At 40.0% G+C, this 22,006-nt stretch overlaps 1 protein-coding gene across 1 annotated transcript in view; it reads left to right on the top strand.

Moving 5' to 3' along the window:
- The window catches only part of PRTG (protogenin), a 129,080-nt gene extending 107,770 nt beyond the window's left edge, over nucleotides 1-21,310 (top strand). Inside the window, exons 13-20 of the mRNA XM_030931785.1 lie at nucleotides 1,008-1,194; nucleotides 2,152-2,279; nucleotides 3,483-3,653; nucleotides 11,862-12,044; nucleotides 13,739-13,859; nucleotides 15,940-16,105; nucleotides 19,940-20,044; nucleotides 20,447-21,310. Coding sequence (XP_030787645.1) covers nucleotides 1,008-1,194; nucleotides 2,152-2,279; nucleotides 3,483-3,653; nucleotides 11,862-12,044; nucleotides 13,739-13,859; nucleotides 15,940-16,105; nucleotides 19,940-20,044; nucleotides 20,447-20,701 — 1,316 coding nt within the window. The 3' untranslated portion in view covers nucleotides 20,702-21,310. The remainder of the gene's footprint in view (nucleotides 1-1,007; nucleotides 1,195-2,151; nucleotides 2,280-3,482; nucleotides 3,654-11,861; nucleotides 12,045-13,738; nucleotides 13,860-15,939; nucleotides 16,106-19,939; nucleotides 20,045-20,446) is intronic.
- Nucleotides 21,311-22,006: the final 696 nt, after the last annotated feature.

Genomic DNA, 22,006 nt, shown 5'->3' with positions numbered 1-22,006 from the left:
CAGGTTTTCACCATGATGGCCAGGCTCATCTCGAATTCCTGACCTCAAGTGATCCACCTCTTGGCCTCCCAAAGTGCTGGGATTACAGATGTGAGCCACCGTGGCCTGGCTGAAGTATCTTAAACAAATAGGTGCTCAGTAAATATTTAAGATATATTGAATGATAAGTCTTATTTTCGTTTTGCATACAGAGGACCATTAGACATTTAACTGAGGAAAATAACCACTGAATATCTACATATTGAATTTTTTAAAGTCTGCTTTTCCCTTGAGGCTGTTTCTCTCCAATTGCTGTTCGCTTGTACTGCTCCTGAGAAGGATGTTCTAGTTTTAAGTCCCCCACTGGTTTTCTCGGTGTCTTTGGCTAGTAGCCTGACTTCTCTGTGCTTCTGCTTTCCAGTCTGTTAAGTATCAGTAATGTAGTCACACACAGCAGAATGACATTTCCTTCAACAGTGGACCACATATGTGACAGTGGTCCCATAAGATTAGAATGGAGGTGAAAAATTCCTATCACCTATGACATTGCTGTTACAATCTCATAGAGCAACCTGTTACCATTTCTCTGTTTGGATATGTTTGAAAACACAAATACCATTGTGTTACAGTTGCCCACAGTATTTAGTACAACATGCTATACAGTTTTATAGCTGTGGGTAATAGGCTATACCATAATGCCCAGGTGTGCAGTAGGCTATACCATCTAGGTTTGTGTAAGTGTACTCTCTGATGTCCACACAATGATGAAATCACCTAATGAAAAACCTAACACGTTTCTTAGAATGTATCCCTGTTGTTTAGTGATGCATGACTGTTTTTGACTTCTTATTTAACTCACGGAAGAGCTGTTTAGGTTTGGATGATATATCTCCAGATCACTATGTGTCTCTGGTGGAGGAAAGACCTAAAATCAACTTATAGGGTGGGATATTATTATTTTACCATTTTACCACTTTCTATGTTAAATGTTATGTCGTATCGTAAATTAACATTGTTTTTCTCAATAGCTGTTCGTGATCGCATGGTCCCTCCTCCACCACCACCCCACCATCTCTATGCGAAGGCTAACACCTCATCTTCCATCTTCCTGCACTGGAGGAGGCCTGCATTCACCACTGCACAAATCATTAACTACACCATCCGCTGTAATCCTGTTGGCCTGCAGAATGCTTCTTTGGTTCTGTACCTTCAAACGTATGTAGCTCCTATTAATGGTTATTTTCTTTGCTTACCTCCCCACGCCCCCCTCCAACTCATACTTCTTACCATCTTGGGCCCAGCTTGGGCTTCACCTGTAAGCATTTGTTTCAGGACTTAAGTTATTTATGAAGTGGCTGGGAGTTTTGCATCCTTACCGTGTTCTGAAAACTGTACTTTTTGACATTTAATTTATATAAGTGATTTTTAAGTTTTCCTTGCCTCATGCAACAAGATTAGGCAAGAAGCTATTATTACTCTCAAGTGACTAAACTTAGTATGTTTAAAGAAAGAAAGGAGACTGTTTTCATGCTGGCAGTCAAAAAGTAGGGCCAGTTGTCATTTTGTTTCTAGGTTAGAGTTAGAAAGATGCCCATCACGGTGCTCTAAAAGAATGATTTTTGGGAGGCTGAGGTGGGAGGATTGATTAAGTCAGAAGTTTAAGATCAGCCTGGGCAACATAGCCAGATCCCATCTCTACAAAAAAATTTTTTTTCGAATCACCAGGCATGGTGTTGCATGCCTCTATAATCCTAGCTACTTGGGAAGCTAATGCAGGAGGATTGCTTGTGCTCAGGAGATGAAGGCTGCAGTGAGCTATGATCCCACTACTGCACTGTAGCCTGAACAACAGAGCAAGACCTCGTCATGAATGAATAAATGAATGAATGAATGATTTGACTTCCAGTATTTCAGAGGAAATCCCTTTGTATTGGGACATTTCAAGTTTGCTGTCAAAGAGAGGTAACTGGTAGGCTTATTTCTACAGGACAGTACCAAATTTAGTATTTTAAAAGTCCAATTAAATTGTTCTTTAGTCTAAACATTTTTTCATATAAAATGAGGAGGTAATGAAAAATAACATTATGCCCTTACCTATTTGGAAATGCTGACATTCTTTTAGAAACAATAATATACTACCAGCATTAACACCTTCATCCCTCATTATTATAGATCAGAAACTCACATGTTGGTTCAGGGTCTAGAACCAAACACCAAATATGAATTTGCTGTTCGATTACATGTGGATCAGCTTTCCAGTCCTTGGAGCCCTGTAGTCTACCATTCTACTCTTCCAGAAGGTAAAGAAAACAGCTCCCTATAGATTTTACCTTTTTAAAAAAATTAAGGAAATGTTTAAAAAATATGTATGTCATTCTGAGTAGGATACTACTCTAGTTGTGACCTGCCACTTGATGTATGTATTTGTTTTGTTTCATTTTTTGGCTTTTGAAATTTCTTTTTCTTAATATATTTAAATTTTTTCTTCTCAGTAAGTGTATTGTATAAGCAAGTAGGCTTAAATTTAGTGTCCTTTTAGAAACCTTAAAAAAAATCAGGTGTGCTGTTCAAATCTACAGCCAAAAATTTAAATGGCAGTAAGTGAATGTTTGTTAATGATCTTGGGAGCTCACATTATAATGAAGTCATTTCTGCATGAAGAGCAGCTTGATCGTGTGCACAGTGCAGTGTATATATCGGATTGAGCACCAATTCTGTAGCTTTCATGGCTTTAGCTAAGATACTTTATGTCTCTAGACCAACATTTTCTTATCTCTAGAATGAGGACAAAGGACTAGATAATCTATTATATAAGCATCATTTCTGCTGTATTTTAATTATACAGAGAGAAAGTAAGGGACATTTATGACAGTGGCCGTAGGACTTTGTTGCTGTGGTTTTGGCAGTATTCCATATGAAATGTGTTAAAAACCAGCTCTTCACACTTTTAGCGTATATTAAACATGGAGTCAACTTAAATTCCAAGATTTTACTGTTTTTCACAGATATATTATTAGATGTAAGTCTGCCCTGTAAATTCACTGATTCACAATTTTTCCAGGAATAACTAAATGTTTTAATGTCAGGAGCATTTTTTTCACTGGCCTCCAAGATCAGGTTAAGTTGATGTTCTATACATGTTAGTAAGAACTATCAGTGCTAATGGGTGAAACCTGATATCTAATGGACAAGGTACTGTTGGTGGAAGTAAACATTTCTAGTTAGCAATTTAGCAAAACGTTTCAGGAACCTTAAAAATGCTATCCCTTTAACTTAGATTCTCCTATCTAGGAATCTACTCTCTTATGTTTTTTAATGTTTAAATATTACGAAAATACAAGAAGAAAAATAGTACTTCACATTATCATTAACGATCTTTGAAAGCTGTAATTTTTTTATGGTGGTTTCTAATTTTCTGAACTTTTTTCTAAGTCTGTAAGCCAGGTATTTGAGAATTTATAAACCATTTTACTCTACTAATACATTTTGTTGTGTGTACACAGCACCAGCAGGCCCACCAGTTGGAGTAAAAGTGACATTGATAGAGGATGACACCGCTCTGGTTTCTTGGAAACCCCCTGATGGCCCAGAGACAGTTGTGACCCGCTATACTATCTTATATGCATCCAGGAAGGCCTGGATTGCAGGAGAGTGGCAGGTCTTACACCGTGAAGGTAAATATCATAAATTGCCATGAAGGATAAAAAGTAAGATTATTAATATTAAAGAAACAAAAGGAAAGGGGAATATAGAGTTTATTTTGAATTTACATTTTCATGTGTGAAGTAATTAAAGATTTGGGCTTCGTTCAAGGAGCATTGGGAAGCCATCCACCAATTTTAAGAATAGTTTGTTTCAAAAAGGTTACTGTTACTTTTGTTAATAGAAGAGATATGGCCGGGCACAGTGGCTCACGCCTGTAATCCCAGCATTTTGTGAGGCTGAGGCAGATAGATTACCTGAAGTCTGGAGTTCGAGACCAGCCTGACCAACATAGTGAAACCCCATCTCTATTAAAAATACGAAAATTAGCTGGGTGTGACGGCAGTCACCTGTAATCCAAGCTACTTGGGAGGCTGAGGCAGGAGAATGGCTTGAACCCAGGAGGAGGAGTTGCATTGAGCCGAGATCACGCCATTGCACTCCAGCCTGGGCAACAAGAACAAGAGTCTGTCTTGGGGGAAAAATAAAAAAGCTTTGATTGAGGCCAACTGGAGATTAGAGTAATGCAAAGGGATGAGTTAAGAAGTTACTGTAGCCGTCCAGGAGAGAGATGATAGTCCTGGACTAGGATAGTGAGGATTAAGATGGAAAGGATAGGATGGTTGGCAGATGTTAAGGAGTTAAAATTGATAGAACTTGATAGCTTGGATGACAGGAGGGAGAGAAGATTAAGGAAGGGAGATTTGTTATGGATGAGTCTTAGGTTTCTCATGGTGTGTCTTGCACAGGAGAAGGAAACACTGGAAGGAGATATGATTTAAGGGAGAAGACCTTAGTAGTGAGTGCTAAAGGGACTAAACAAGTTTTTAGGATTCTTACCGCATACTTTTATCATATCCTTTTCTAAATCTTGCATCTTTTTTTGTTTGTTTGTTTTGGAGACAGAATCTCAGCCTCTTGAGTAGCTGGGACTACAGGCATGCACACCACAAAGCCCAGCCTAAATCTTGAATCTTTATGTTGGACAAGTCCTATTTGCTAGATTTTAGATGGGCCATCACATAAATAGTAAAACTTCATTATTTTGGCACTTCCTTAATTTAGACATACATTCTGAGAAGAGACTAGTTTGCCAACCAATAAAAAGCTGAAGAAGAATTTCAAGCAGGAAATGTAGTTGCCACCTATACGCTATATTCTATATATAGTATGAGGCACTCCCACATACGTTATACCTTTCAAGAAGGAATATTTACCCAATTAAGGAGATAAATTTAAAAGATATTTATGTGCATGTAATACAAACCTATGAGTTTTAAAATAAGCAGATGATAACTTTACCTGGAGTTTTGATCTTTGCATGTTCATATTTTTCATTAAGCAGAAGAAGCCCCACTAAATAATGATTTCCTGGTCACTGAAGACACTTGAAGGTACTAAGTATTTGGCAGCAATATGATTTTATGTTTATATCGGTTATCTATTGCTGCCTAACAAACTAGTCTGCAACTTAAAATAACCATTTTGTTTTCTCACAATTCTTTGAGTCAACAATTTGGACTGAAATCAGCTTGGCAGTTCTGTTGGTCTCTCATGAGGCTGCAGCCGTATTACAGTTTTGATAGGCTCTGAGTAGTCTAAAAATGGCAAGAGAGAGGCTGGGCGCAGTGGCTCACGCCTGTAATCCCAGGACTTTGGGAGGCCGAGGCGGACGGATCACGAGGCCAGGAGTTCAGGACCAGCCTGACCAATGTGGTGAAACCCCATCTCCACTAAAAATACAAAAATTAGGTGGGCGTGGTGACACATGCCTGTAGGTCCAGCTACTCGGGAGGCTGAGACAGCAGAATCGCTTGAACCTGGGAGACAGAGGTTGCAGTGAGCCAAGATGGTGCCACAGCACTTCAGCCTGGATGATAGAGTGAGACTCGTCTCAAAAAAAACAAACAAAACAAACAAAAAACCACAGAAAACCAGCAAGAGTGGGCTCCACAGTCAGGAAGAGAAGAGAGGAAGCCCCATGTACAAAGCTTTCACAAGCCTCTGCTTGCCTCACATTCACTAATGTCTGATTGGGCAGAGTAGGCTACATGGCCAAGTCTGGAACCAGTGTCGGGAGGGCTACCAGGGTGTGAATCAATGGGGGTGTAATTCACTGGGATCCTCAGTATTAGAGTCTACCACAGTATTCTTTTTTGTTTGGAGATGGAGTCTCACTCTGTCACCCAGTCTGAAGTAGAGTGGATCTTGGCTTACTGCAACTTCTGCCTCCCGGGTTCGAGTCATTCTCCTCCTGCCTCAGCCTCCCGAGTGGCTGGGACTACCTACAGGCACACACTGCCATACCTGGCTAATTTTTTGTATTTTAGTAGAGATGGGGGTTTCACTGTGTTGCCCAGGCTGGTCTCGAACTCCTGAACTCAGGCAGTCCGCCCACCTCAGCCTCCCAAAGGGCTAGGATTACAGGCATGAGCCACTGCCCCTGGCCTCACAGTTTTCTTAAAATATATCATTTAGTTTCAGTCATTCAAGTCCAAAATGATTTCTTGACGCAGCAGTTAACCAAATAACTAACCTGATTTAATGAGGTGTTCTAAATATTAATAAATAGCTTTCATAGCATGAACACATACTTCTTTGAGTTCTTCATTTGCACCTGCCTAAAAAGAAGCAATATAGAGCTGGGCCCAGTGGCTCACGCGTGTAATCTCAGCACTTTGAGGGGCTGAAGCAGGTGGATCACCTGAGGTCGGGAGTTCCAGACCAGCCTGGCCAATACAGTGAAACCCCGTCTCTACTAAAAATACAAAAAATTAGCCAGGTGTGGTGGCAGGTGCCTAAAAATCCCAGCTACTAGGTAGGCTGAGGCAGGAGAGTCACTTGAACCCAGGAGGTGGAGGTTGTGGTGAGCTGAGATCATGCCATTGCATTCCAGCCTGGGCAACAAGAGTGAAACTCTGTCTCAAAAAAAAAAAAAAAAAAAAAAAAGGCCGGGCGCAGTGTAATCCCAGCACTTTGGGAGGCCGAGGCAGGCAGATCACGAGGTCAGGAGATTGAGACCATCCTGGCTAACACAGTGAAACCCCGTCTCTACTAAAAAAAGTACAAAAAATTAGCCAGGCATGGTGGTAGGCACCTGTAGTCCCAGCTACTCAGGCAGGAGAATGGTGTGAACCTGGGAGGTGGAGCTTGCAGTGAGCCGAGATTGCGCCACTGCATTCCAGCCTGGGCAACAGTGCAAGACTCTGTCTCAAAAAAAAAAAAAAAGAAGCAATATATATTTTATCTGGCTCCTTTTAAATGTATTCATTTGTAATTTTGGAACGGAACTCAGAAAATAGTATTTTGCCTCATTGATGGCTCAGTAGTGAAAGGGATTGCAGTTACAGATTTTTATTTCTGTATAAGCCTTTCTAGCTATATAATAGCGCACAGGAAAAATAATGTTAGTTGCTGTGGTTTTAAGAAACATTTGTGAAAAGCTTTTGGCATTCGTTAAATGTAGAGGACTTTTTTCATAGCTAAGTCCAAAGGTTCATAGAGAACAAATAAATCAGTAAAAAGCAATTGAGTTTACTTTTCTGAGAGAGAAAAACAGAGTTTAAGTCACATTTAAACAAAAAGCAAGGAATATAACATGGCATTTAAAGAAAAGTTAAAATGTCTTTTATGTGTAATTATGACAGCTTTTGGAAAAGTTATGGTATAGAAAAAGATGAAGGAAAAAAGAATAAAGGTGTCCATTTCTCTTTCCCATATACCTATTAATCTTCTATACATACTAGGTTTATACATATTTATGTATATATTTAATTCACGTATTTTAATACAAATGGAACAAGGTATTTGTCATGAATCAAAACATTTAAAAATGTTTCTGGTGAGCGTATAATATTTGTGGCTAAAATAGTACATGGTAAGACAATGGTTGAGCAGAAACATGATATGAAATTATACTTGTATGTAATTTAAAGTGGATCAAAAATTATAGGGCATGGTGGCGTGCACCTGTAGTCCCAGCTACTTGGGAGGCTGAGGCAGAAGAATCTCTTGAACCCAGGAGACAGAATTAGCAGTGAGCCAGGATCATGCCACTGCACTCAGTCTTAAAAAAAGGAAATTATGTTCTATCTCAGGAATTAATGAATTCTGTCCTTTATGAGTTTCCTGATACCACAAAGATGCCCCTCTTCAAAAAATTTTTGTCATGATTAAATAAGTTTGATGAATACCATATACCTTTCCTCTTGTTAGAGATTCACACTGGAAATTAGAAACCCTGTGATAAAGGAATCCATTTAACTCAACATTTGCCAAATCAGTTGGACCACCAATAGTAGGAATATTTTATTTTATTAAACTAATTCTTACTTAGTGATGACTATGTGCCAGGCTCTATTCTAGGCACTTGCAGTACCGCAGTGTACAAAACAAAGTCCCTACCTCCATTGGAGCTTGTATCACAGGTAACAAACCAACAAACACATACATTTTCAAGTAGTGTCATAAATGCTATAAAGACAGTTACAATAGGGAGAAGAGACAAAGTGATGGAAGCAGTAAAAGAGTTCCTGTGGAAGAAATGGCATTCAAACATAATCCTGTGGATATCTGGAGGAGGTGCAAAGGCCCTGAGGCAGAAGTGTGCATTGGCATGTTAGAGGAACAGCAAGAAGGCCAGGGAGGTTGGAGTGAGGGAAAGAGCAGGCAGTAAGAAATGAAGTAGGGAGGTAACGAAGGGCAGATGTAGACCAGACTTCATGAGCCATAGATTTTATTCTAAGAGAGAGGAAGGTATTGGAGATCTTTGATAAGTTTACGTTTTGAAAGGATTGCTCTGGCAGCCACCTGAGAAATGGATTGTAAGGAGGTTAAGAGTGGAAGCTGGGCGACCATTTCATAGGCAAGTGTCCATGTGAGAGTTGATGAGGGCTTGGACAGGAGTGGTAATGGTGAAAGTAATAAGCTGTTGGAACATAATTTGAAAGAAAATATGCTTGTAGATTGATATGGGGCATAAGAAAAAACAGAAGCCACATCAGTGGGAGAAATCAAGGCTTTGGTTTTGAAAGTGTGAAATTTGAGATGTGTCTTAGATGTCCATGCAGAGAGGCTGATTAAGCAGTGGGAGGATTAAGTTTATGGGAGAGTTTTGGACTAGAGATATATCTAGTTATCAATGTATAGGTGATGTTTAAGCTGTGGATCTGGAAAAAAAATCATATAAACATGTGGACAGAAGAGAGAAAAAAGATCTGAGATTGTATCCTGGGGCACTTCTCCAACCCCCAAATCTTTCGCTTTTATAATTTAAATGGACACTTATGGTCCAAATATGAAAAAACGTTTTCTGTCTTCCAAAAGAGGAAGAAGAGGAGTTGGAGGTAAAGGAAGAAAACTTACTTTTATTTACACTTGTGTCAGATACTTGCCAATGATAGTTTATGTAATCCATATAATAATTATATGAGGTGGGAACTATTGTCTCCATGAGGAAGATAACATTTCAGTAACATGCCCCAAGTCAGAAATTGCTCGCCTGGTTACATGACGAGATATGACCAACACTGATGTGAATTAGCCTGTTACACGGTCTTGCTTGTAAGATTCCTAATCTGACTAAAGATTCAGACACATACAAAAGGCAGGAGACAGAAATAATCATACTAATTAAGATTGAGAAGTCTGTTGAGAGAATATAGACAGATCGCTTTATTATTTGTGAAATGCTTTGAGTGTCCTCATAGGGGAACCAGAATGTTACAGTTTCCCTTTTTTCTAAATGAAGATACTTTTTGGGGGAAAAGGGGAGTGCGTGCACACATGTACTGCTGGTCTGTGTATAAAACTTAAGTGAAAAGATTTAGTTTCTGGTAGTGATTAGTTTTTGCCAAGTACTTTTTAAAATTTAAATGCGTTTTACCATAAAACAGAAACTCTATTTATTTATATCTCTGTTTGTGAAGACATGGAAATGTTCTTCCTTTTAGTTAAGTGTAACATGTCACCATACATCTTTGTTTTTTTAATTCATCTGCCTAAAAACATAGCAACAGTGGAAAGACTCTTCCTGATTCTAAATAGGGGTCACTTTGTTTATTGAACAGTTGTGTACTCAAGTAGCCCACACTCTCTTTAGGCCAAGCTGAAACCAGAGAACATGAAAACAAGTTGTGTTCTGGCTCCTGGCATCGCTGCTGGAGGTTTGGCTGCCTCACACCGTGTGACCTGCAGAGGTGGCCTCCGTCTCATGACCTCAGCTTTAAGATCAGCCCACGTTTCATTTGCCTAATGAAATACAGTCCAGCAAGTGCACTGGAGTAGCTACCTTTGGCCAGGAGGCAACTGTCACTATTGTAAACTCTTTGAAGCTATTGTAAGGTTGCCGTGAGTCAGGAAAAAATGAAATGAAACCGGCACAAGAAAGCTAGATTTCCCTGTGCATGTCCACCCACAAACATAGTGCTGAAACAACTTTCTGGTTGAATTTCTATTACACCTTTAGCACTAGAATTAATTCCTAGGGTAGGAATTTTTTTGTAAGACAAATACTTTGGTGCAGTGGCAGAACAAGGGCAGAAAGGCACCTCCAGTAATGGCAGTGTCCAAATAGGGATCTTTCTTAGCAGTCATGCAACAGAGAAATACCTTTAGATACCAAATATCATATATAAATTCAAATGATAATTGCTTATGAAGGGAAGTAGATCTTACACAGATTTCTGGTGGTGATTTTGGTAGTTTAATCTGAGACCTGTCTTCAGTACTCTGAGGTTCCTGCATAACTGTGCATTTTCTTCCCTGTTTATCTTAAATCTGTGATAATAATTAGGCCAGGCCGGGTGCGGTGACTCACACCTGTAATCCTCACACTTCGGGAGGCCGAGGTGGGCTGATCACTTGAGATCAGGAGTTGGAAACCAGCCTGGCCAACGTGGTGAAATCCTGTCTCTGTTAAAAATACAAAAAAATTAGCCTGGCATGGTGGTGGGTGCCTGTAATCCTAGCTACTCAGGAGGCTGAGGCAGGAGAATTGCTTGAACCCAGGAGGTGGAGGTTATAGTGAGCCATGATCATGCCAGTGCGCTCCAGCCTGAGTGACAGAGCAAGACTCCATCTCAAAAAAAAAAAAAGGGCTGGGTATGGTGGCTCACGCCTGTCATCCCAGCACTTTGGGAGGCCGATGCGGACAGATCACGAGGTCAGGAGATGGAGACCATCCTGACTAACATGGTGAAACCCCAACTCTACTAAAAATACAAAAAATTAGCTGGGCGTGGTGGCGAGCGCTTGTAGTCCCAGCTACTCAGGAGGCTGAGGCAGGAGAGTGGTGTGAACCCGGGAGGCGGAGCTTGCAGTGAGCTGAGATTGCATCACTGCACTCTGCACTCCAGCCTGGGCAACAGAGCAAGACTCTATCTCAAAAAAAGAAAAAAAATGAGGCCAGTAAAAATATATTCATGCTTTCAAAAATAATCATGTTGTTCTAATTTAGGAAGGAAGAACAAGATTACCTGTCACAGCTATTACCATAAGTGGTTTAAACACTTCCAATTAAAAAAAGATTCTTACATTGGATTTTTAAAAATCCAATTATAATAATTGAAAGCTTGGCACAGTGGAATGTGCCTGTAATCCCAACTACTGGGGACCCCAGGAGTTCCAGTCTAGCCTGGGCCATGTAGCAAGACCCTGTCTCTAAAAAATAAGAATATAATTATTGAATCTGGGTTCATTATAGCATTATTTCTGTGTGCATGTTTCAGATGTTCCATAATAAAATGTCCCAACTTCTATTTGTATTGATACCTCTGTAAAGAGTAAAACATTATACACACACACATATATACATATATATACAAAAAGTCAAACAAAAATGTGTACTATTTTTAAGAACTCCTAAAACAGAATTACAGAAAAGGATTATATTGGGGTAATATTCATACTACAGTGTTAAGTGAAAACTCTAATATGTAAAAATTCATGCAGTAAATATGTATTCACAAATATTCATTTATGCACACCCAAAAAATACACTAAAATGTTAATGGAAGATTGTAATTTTATTTATATTTCTCTTTATTTTCTAAATGTTCTACAATATGTGTCATCTTTATAATCAGAAAAATATTTTTAAAAATAAAGGACCGTGTTTGTATGATGTGAGTGAAAGAATAACAGATAAATGTGCACTTAATTGGTAATTGATGTATTTATAGGGGCAATAACCATGGCTTTGCTAGAAAACTTGGTAGCAGGAAATGTGTACATTGTCAAGATATCTGCATCCAATGAGGTGGGAGAAGGACCCTTTTCAAATTCTGTGGAGCTGGCAGTACTTCCAAAGGAAACCTCTGAATCAAATCAGAGGCCCAAGCGTTTAGATTCTGCTGATGCCAAAGGTCTGTATACTGCCATAGTCACTGTGATTTTTCTTAAGAAAAAAAGTGTTCTTCCTTACACTTTATTTCTGCTCCTACAATTGCCATATCCCTAAACTGGCTCTTGGTTCCTTAAGTTGTTGCTGATGAGGTTCTGATGTTATGGAGCTGCACAGCTTTTCCTGGTACTCCTACAAGGAGGCAAAATTACCTCAGAATTAACTCGGTTTTGAAATCACTGTTTGCAGTTACTACTTCTCCCAGCTGTGCATCCACCAAGACAGAGGAGCCACATCAGCCGTGAACTGGTGGGAGTGGGCTTCCTGGGAGGTTTCACAGAAATAAACAGCAGTGGTGGTTGTGGTGTTCAAGTTAAGAAGAGAGCATGGTTTTCATTAAGAGTTTTCACCACAGAAAAACAGCCTTTCTGGAGAGAAAGTTGCCTTTTTTTTCCCCCTCTCTCTCTTCAGAAAAGCAATTGGAAAAAATATCTTTAAAGAGCCAGCCTTACTCTACTCATCACAGCTGTCCATATGTTCTCAAAAAAGCTGGTGCCCACTGTAGCACAGGACTGGACACTGCCTTTGCCTTCTCTCTGGGGGAGTAGGCTTGTGGAGAAGAGGGGCTGCTCTAAATGGAGGAAATGCCCGCTGAACTCAGGGCAAGATTAAGGGCTCTTAGCTTCACAGAGAGTGGTCATTTGGTGCCAGCGATGTGTGTGTGTTAGAAAAAGAATGAGAGAGGAAAAGAGCAGGACAGGGCAGTCAGATTTAAGAACAGGAAGGAGGTAGCCATTGTAGCTACCATATTATCAGGGGAAATGGAAAGCAAGGCTCATATTGGTTTCTCAGATACCTTGCCACTCAAAGGAGTCTAGAGCCCAGCCTCGTGACATCACCTGAGCGCTCCACAGACAAGCAGAATCACAGACGCCACCCCAGACTTAGTGAGTCGGAGTCGGCATTGCCACATAATCCCTAGTGACTCACAGACACATGAAAGTTTGAGAAGCCCTGCTTTAGTGTTTGTAAATGGAAAACGAATCTGCAACATACAGATCTGCTTTTAAGGCAGCATGACATAAAATCTGTTCTTGAGTCTGTCAAGGAACATCTATGTTTTGTGCCTGTTTTATAAATTATGAATTGATGTTCATGGTTGCTATAATATATCTAAAACTCATTTAAAATCTTTAATAGTGGGCTGGGCGTGGTGGCTCACGCCTGTAATCCCAGCACTTTGGGAGGCCAAGGCGGGTGGATCACGAGGTCAGGAGATCGAGACCATCCTGGCTAACATGGTGAAACCCCAACTCTACTAAAAATACAAAAACAAAAAAACTTAGCCGGGCGCGGTGGCTGGCGCCTGTAGTCCCAGCTACTCGGGAGGCTGAGGCAGGAGAATGGCGCGAACCCAGGAGGTGGAGCTTGCAGTGAGCCAAGATCGCACCATTACACTCTAGCTTGGGCGACAGAGACTCCGTCTCAAAAAATAAATAAATAAATAAATAATATTTAACAGTGGAAGGTAAGGTAAATCTGTTTCTGAAATCACTGATTAAAGATTACTGTGTATCCTTTCTGCTTTGATATTGACAATGTCAAAACTTTTCCTGTGAGATAAAGAAAAATTTTGGAAAAGCAAGTACCTGAGAATTGTAAATTGAATAATTTATTTTTCTGATTGATTCTGAGTAAATGTGTTTTTCCCTCTAGTTTATTCAGGATATTACCATCTGGACCAAAAATCGATGACTGGCATTGCTGTAGGTGTTGGCATAGCCTTGACCTGCATCTTCATCTGTGTTCTCATCTTGATATACCGAAGTAAAGCCAGGTGTGTTTCCATTGCTAGAGAGGTTGAGGTAAAAAACATTTAAATTGCAGTAGCCACAGGAAACAAATGGAAATCAAGTGCCTTTTAGAGTAACTGGGATTTCCCACTTTAAAATAAATGTGCAGTATTGTTCCCTGAGTTCTTACAGCTATAGAGATGTGCTCATTTTAGAGGGAGATTATTTTCTTGCTATTTGAAAACATTATGCCAATATTCTTTTTTTAATTTAATTTAATTTTATTTTTTTAAATTTTTTTCAAGACAGAGTCTCACACTGTCACCCAGGCTGGAGTGCAGTGGCACAATCTTGGCTCTCTGCAAGCTCTGCCTCCTGGGTTCACACCATTCTCCTGCCTCAGCCTTCCGAGTAGCTGGGACTACAGGTGCCAGCCACCATGCCGGGCTAATTTTTTTTGTATTTTTAGTAGAGACAGGGTTTCACCTTGTTAGCCAGGATTGTCTCAATCTCCTGATCTTGTGATCTGCCCGCCTCAGTCTCCCAAAGTGCTGGGATTACAGGCATGAGCCACTGCGCCTGGCCAATGCCAGTATTCTTAAATGAGGACTAGTGTCTTTTTTTGTTTTTTGTTTTTTTTTTTTTGAGACAGTCTTGCTCTGTTGCGCAGGCTGGAGTGCAGTAGCTCACTGCAACCTTCACCTTTTGGGTTCAAGCCATTCTCCTGCTGCAGCCTCCCAAGTAGCTGGGATTACAAGCACCTGCCACCATGCCTGCTAATTTTTGTATTTTTAGTAGAGGCAGAGTTTCACCATGTTGACCAGGCCGGTCTGGAACTCCTGACCTCGAATTATCTGCCCACCTTTGCCTCCCAAAGTGCTGTAATTACAGGCGTGAGCCACCGTGCCCAGCCTAGTGTCCTCATTTTCTTAGTATTTTGAGAAACAGAAAGAATATCCTTTGGTTTAAAAATAACAATAATGGCACACTTGTGCGGGCATGGTGGTAATCACACCTTGGTAATCCCAGAGCTTTGGGAGGCCAAGGTGGGAGGATCCCTTGAGGCCAGGAGTTTCAGACCAGCCGAAGCAACATAGTGAGATCTTAGCTCTGTGAAAAATGTTAGGCCGGGCACGATGGCAGCAGAGCGAGAGATCCTGTCTAAAAAAAAAAAAAGAAAAGAAAACACAATTGATCATGTTTACAAGAGGATTTCTTTTTCTTACTATCTGGAATATTTTCTAGTACCTGAAATGCCTGAGTTGCTGACAACACCACAGGACATATGGTGGGATTTTCTAGGCAAGGGTTAAAACAAATGTAACAGACATGGATTGAATGTCTATCAACTCTGTCAGGACATCTCATCTATGAATTGACTTTGGCAAAATTTTTAGCAGTAGCTTGCATTCAGTGAACTTGTCTATTTTTAACCTTTTATATTTTAGGTTTTGTTTTCATTTATTTTCTTAAGGTTGTTTTTTTTTGAATTAAAAAAAATCAGCGTCAAATACACGATGTTTTAGGTAATCCCCGTCATTAGACTCCCTCCGTTAGCATAGATTTTTCAGTTTACTCTATATGTTTTGTATTTCTACATAGAAACATACTACTCAAAAACATTATGTTAATGAAATAGTTCTAACATTTTTGTGTATATTGAACTACCTTAGTTTTATTGTCCAAGTTTCTCACTTTAAGAATTTTTTAATAAAATATTTATGCACATTGTTTAGTACTGCCTAAATCTTGAAGTACTACTCTAAATTTACCATCAATAATTGGAAAGTGAATTGTTTTGCTACTGTAATAATCCTCAAACCTTATGGGGAAAATTTAAGTTAAAAATTATAATTTCTGCACAAATTATGAATAAGCAACAATAATTATAGAGAATAATTTTACATTAAGTAGACATCGAGGCAAAAAGAAATAAAGATGCCTCTTCAAATAATAAAAGTTTGCAGCAGTAAGTTAAAATCTAACATTCGATTCTAAAAATATTTGAGAAATGGGTATTAAAGAACTTCATTGCTTACAAAGTTTCGTTGATAGGCCAGGTGGTTCATTTACCTGTATCTTCTATGAAACTAGAAGACTTCCTCTTCTTTGCCAATGTTTTAGGAAATCATCTGCCTCCAAGACGGCACAGAATGGAACTCAACAGTTACCTCGTACCAGTGCCTCCTTAGCTAGTGGAAATGAGGTAGGAAAGAACCAGGAAGGAGCTGTAGGAAATGAAGAATCTTTAATGCCAATGATCATGCCCAACAACTTCATTGATGCAAAGGTACTGAGCTGCAGGATTTGCTGCATAAGCCTTTCTTCCATTCCTCCTCCCTGTGTGTGTAAAATGTACTTCCCCCAAAATTGTATGTTGAATATATTACATCAATACTCTTATTAATGAAATATTGAAATTTTACCCAGATCATTCCTTACATAAAATATTTAGGGGGAAAACGGTGAGGATAGATAAAAGGTGAGAAAGAGTTATAGAAAAAAGTGAGGAGGTAACAAAAAATTAGATGAGATTATATGGAGTGAAGTTGTCTTAACCAAGAACACCATGGTTATTAGTCTATATTTACTATAATTTGGACTGACCTGTATTTACTGGGTGGTCACCATTTTGTTAATCCATTTGACTTAGTTTGGCTGATTGTTGAACTTAATTGCTCATCAGAACATCCCAAGTATGAATGATATTTTTAAAAATATGGAGCATCTAAATAGGTGCCTCAAGATCCTTCATTTCATGGCTGAAGAAAGTTGGACATAGTAGAGAAACACCATTGGAAGAAGTTACTTCATGTCCTTTCCAGTATATATAATAATAGTGCTATTGTAAGCATTCTGAACAATACCTTTTAAAATTACTTTTAGTCACATTACAACTTTAGATATTGTACGTTACTGCAATAGCTCCCACAACCAATGTGCTATAAATCAGTTGTCAGCAAACAGTCCCACCCAGGCTAGACTGGGGCCTGTTTTTGTGTGGCTACCTTCTGAGCTAAGACTGTTTTCTTACTTTTTTTTTTTTTTTTTTTGAGATGGAATTTCAGTCTTGTTGCCCAGGCTGGAGTGCAGTGACACGATCTCGGCTCCCCTCAACCTCTGCCTCCTGGTTCAAGCGATTCTCCTGCCTCAGGCTCCTGAGTAGCTGGGATTATAGGCGTGCACCACCATGCCTGGTTAATTTTGTATTTTTAGTAGAGATGGGGTTTCACCATGTTGGTCAGGCTGGTCTCAAACTCCTGACCTCAGATGATCTGCCCACCTCAGCCTCCCAAAGTGCTGGGATTACAGGTGTGAGCCCCCGCACCCAGCTGTGTTTTACGTTTGTAAAGGTTGTTTACAAAAAAAAAAAACAAGGTGGTGATGATGTGACACAGGCCATATGTGGCCTGCAAAGCCTAAAATAGTTATGATCTGGCCCTCTACAGAAAAAGTTTGCCAAACCCTGTTATAAATTATTTTTCCTTTATCATTTCCTAAAATTTAGAATAACAGAAGTATAACAAAATTTCAGGCAGTTTTGATACTAAATTTTATGAATTATATTCAACAGATATAATTTGTTTGTATCTAGTACAACATTGTATACAATACATATTATAGGTGAATATGAATAAATGAGTATTTGCTATTTCTCTTTTGTTTGTTTGCAGCCTAATTTAGGTTTTACTTTCTAATACAAATTAATCCATTCAACTTACTTCAGATTAATCTAAAACATTAGAACCTAAAACTTTTAAATGAGCTTAAAAAGTACTAATACAGGCCAAGCACGGTGGCTCATGCCTGTAATTCCAGTACTTTGGGAGGCCGAGGCAGGCGGATCACCTGAGGTCAGGAGTTCGAGACCAGCCTGACCAACATGGAGAAACCCCATCTCTACTAAAAATACAAAAATTAGCTGAGTGTGATGGCGCATGCCTGTAATCTCAGCTACTCGGGAGGCTGAGGCAGGAGAATCGCTTGAACCCAGCAGGCAGAGGTTGTGATGAGCTGAGATCGCAGCATTGTACTCCAGCCTGGGCAACAAAAGCGAGACTCTGTCTCAGTCTCAAAAAAAAAAAAAAAAAAAAAAGGCCGGGCGCGGTGGCTCAAGCCTGTAATCCCAGCACTTTGGGAGGCCGAGACGGGCGGATCACGAGGTCAGGAGATCGAGATCATCCTAGCTAACAAGGTGAAACCCCGTCTCTACTTAAAAAATACAAAAAAACTAGCCGGGCGAGGTGGCGGACGCCTGTAGTCCCAGCTACTTGGGAGGCTGAGGCAGGAGAATGGCGTAAACCCGGGAGGCAGAACTTGCAGTGAGCCGAGATCCAGCCACTGCACTCCAGCCTGGGCAACAGAGCGAGACTCTGTCTCACAAAAAAAAAAAAAAAGTACTAATATATATACTGTGATTGTATTATTACTAGTTTGAAAGTAGATATGAGAGAGGAGAGAAGCAGAGTGGGGAGGATGTTGTAGGGAAAAAAAGAAACTAAAATGAAAGGAGCAGAGAGGTAGAGACCTGAAGTGAGGGAGAGAAACATGTTTGGAGAATCTCTTAATTCCCTTGGGTTAGCACTAGAGTTGATACTCCATCTAATGTCATTTTGTTGAGCATATGTGGGTTCATTATGGGTTTTTTATCCCCATCTGCTTTTTAAAATTTTCAAACATACAGAAAGGTTGAGAGAATAATGTACAGCATATACAGATTAATAATTGTTAATGTGATAATTTCATATCTTTATATACTTTTTCCTTGCTATACCATTTGAAAATAAGTCTTGGAATATATAGCACATATATATATATATCTTTTTTTTTTTTTTTTTTTTTTTGAGACGGAGTCTCGCTCTGTCACCCAGGCTGGAGTGCAGTGGCCGGATCTCAGCTCACTGCAAGCTCCGCCTCCCAGGTTCACGCCATTCTCCTGCCTCAGCCTCCCCAGTGGCTGGGACTACAGGCGCCCGCCACCTCACCCGGCTAGTTTTTTGTATTTTTTTTTTAGTAGAGACGGGGTTTCACCGTGTTCGCCAGGATGATCTCGATCTCCTGACCTCGTGATCCACCCGTCTCGGCCTCCCAAAGTGCTGGGATTACAGGCTTGAGCCACTGCGCCCGGCCATATATATATCTTAATGTGTTTTGGAATATATACTTTAAATCTTAAAAATCTTATATTGTTTTGACCACTAACAAATACCCTATGTTGTACTGCCTATTTTTTGTTTGTTTTGTTTTGTTTTTGTTTTTGTTTGAGACGGAGTCTTGCTCCGTCACCCAGGCTGGAGTGCAGTGGCGCAATCTCGGCTCTGGGTTCACGCTATTCTGCTGCCTCAGCCTCCCCAGTAGCTGGGACTACAGGCTCACGCTGCCACACCCGGCTAATTTTTTTGTGTTTTTAGTAGAGACGGGGTTTCACCGTGTTAACCAGGATGGTCTTGATCTCCTGACCTCATGATCCGCCCGCCTCGGCCTCCGGAAGTGCTGGGATTACAGGCGTGAGCCACCGCGCCCGGCCTGTTTTGTTTGTTTTTATTCGAGATGGAAGTCTCGCTCTGTTGCCCGGGCTGGAGTGCAATGGCATGATCCTGGCTCAGTGCAACCCCCACCTCCTGGGTTCAAGCAGTTCTCTGCCTCAGCCTCCTGAGGAGCTGGGATTACAGGCGCCTGACACCACGCCTGGCTAATTTTTGTATTTTTAGTAGAGATGGGGTTTCACCGTCTTGGCCTGGCCAGCCTTGAACTCCTGACCTCATGATCCACCCCCCTCGGCCTCCCAAAGTGCTGGGATTACAGGCATGAACCACTGTGCCCAGCTGTACTGCCTGTTTTAAAGAAGAAATAATGACATCTATGATCATTTTTGTTAACATTTAAGCATTTTGTGTACTAATGTTTACTATTTGGGTAATGGGCACACTAGAAGCCCAGTCCCCACTACCGCACAATATACTCATGTAACAGACATGCACATGTACTCCCTGAATCTAAAATAAAGGTAAAATTAAAAGGGAAATGTAAAGCATATAGTCAAAGTTAAAGTATGCACTGCTTGTGATAAAGTGAAATCTATGATACCAAGATATTTTACATTTCCCCTCTTTTATTTCCTCAGGGAGGAACTGACCTGATAATTAATAGCTATGGTCCTATAATTAAAAACAACTCTAAGAAAAAATGGTTTTTTTTCCAAGATTCAAAGAAGATACAAGTTGAACAGGTAACCTATCCAAGTGAGAAAAATTTTTGGCAATGCATGATATGTGAAATGATGGTTAAAAAAGAGGAAAATGTGAATTCATGCTTTGTTTTAATTTTTTTGTGTTCTTCATGGCTGTGATTTTATTAATTTGGGGCATGACTCTGTGGAGCGCGAGGTGAATGATAACTGAATAGAAGTTGGAATAGTCATCAGAGCTGTGGTTTTCAGTGGGGAGTGGCGTCAGTGGGGAAAGGGATAGGAGCAGGAGCGTGCATCAAAAGCACTGAAGAAGCTTTTGACACTTCGCTTGCCACAGGTAATTCTGATGTGCTCCTACCTGTCTGAGGGGACCTGATGAGCTTTTGCTCATGGATTTGATCAGTCTGGACTCTCATTGCCATTTTATCTTTTTTTGTCTAGCCTCAAAGAAGATTTACTCCAGCTGTGTGCTTTTACCAGCCAGGCACCACTGTATTAATCAGTGATGAAGACTCCCCCAGCTCCCCAGGTCAGACAGCCAGCTTCTCAAGACCCTTTGGTGTTGCAGCTGATACAGAACATTCAGCAAATAGTGAAGGCAGCCACGAGACTGGGGATTCTGGACGGTTCTCTCATGAGTCCAACGATGAGATACATCTGTCCTCAGTTATAAGTACCACTCCCCCCAACCTCTGATTCTTTCACTGGCAATAATTCAGGTGGAGATTCCACAATGGGGAAGTGTGAAGACCCTGCTGTGTCATCCGTTACTGAGCAGACTTCCTCCTTAGTTCTGCAGCTGCCATCTGCCTTGCTATACTTTGATAAAAATGATTTTCCAATCTAGACGGCCATGCTCAGGTATTCTCACCAGTAAGTCTGTTCGAAGGACAATGAACAGGGAGCCAAAGCTTTTTGTGAAAATCTTGGTATCTTTATGGGGTTTTTCAACTTTTTTTGAATGTGTTTTTTTTTTATTATTTTTAAACTTGTGTAATTTGAATGTTTCATCGTCAGCAATGTGAAAGAACAGTTGAGATGTTTGACTGGATTGTAAAATATATCACTGGAGCAAAGGGAAGACTTTTGAAAGCCCCTTTGTTGACTATCTACCTCAGTTTGCCTCCTGGCAAACTCTGAAGACAACTTCGTTACCTCATTATTTGTTAGAGTTTATCTCAGCTACATAACCAATGATACTTCCTAGTAGTATTGTGTTTTCATTGCTGTGTGTGTAATGCGTGTGATCAAAGGAGTCATATAGGTAGATGAGTAAGAATGTTTATCTGAAGCTCTGATTTTTTTTAAAACAGAAACTATGACATCTGCATGGTTTGAATAAATTCATACCTCTGGCAGTGAGGACCATTAAACCACTGAGAAGAGGAAAAGTGGGACTATTTCTTTTAACGAATGACCAAAACAAGAAAGTACATCTCTTTTGAGAACAGAACTAATCAATACCAGATAGGGATCATTTTTCTTAAAGGGCCTTTACGTTTTGGGCATTAGAGTCTGAGTGCTTTATCTCCTGTATCCCAAACCTCAAGCTGCCCAGAACTGTGCCTTTTCTGCCTTCCCCTTTGCCTGACAGTTGGCCAAAGGCTGCACTGTCTAGTTTGCAAAGCATCCTCAACTTTGCCAGTATTAGTTGCAAAACTCCATGCAGAAAATGGAATTTTAAAGAAAATGGATTAAGATGTTTTTTTTTTCCCTTTTTTTAAAATCCCAGTTTGGCTTAAAGGAGTGAAGACATTTCGTAAACTATTAAGAATGAAGATAAATGCAACAGTAGACAGTAAAATGAACTTGAAGTTATTATGGTAACAGTGCCTTTCAGTATATATTGTGAAATTCTTTGCCTTATACCTTTTTAATATTCATGAAATCGTTTAGGACAGGAGTACAAAAAGTTGCCTTAAGAGTTTCTTGGATTTTATCAATAACTATTTGGATGTATAGTATCTTACCAAAGCTTTTTTTTTTTTAGTGCAGGTTTTG

Source organism: Rhinopithecus roxellana, chromosome 5 (assembly GCF_007565055.1).
Source record: "Rhinopithecus roxellana isolate Shanxi Qingling chromosome 5, ASM756505v1, whole genome shotgun sequence".
Taxonomy (NCBI): Eukaryota; Metazoa; Chordata; class Mammalia; order Primates; family Cercopithecidae; genus Rhinopithecus; species Rhinopithecus roxellana.
This window is presented reverse-complemented; position numbering and strand designations above follow the sequence as displayed.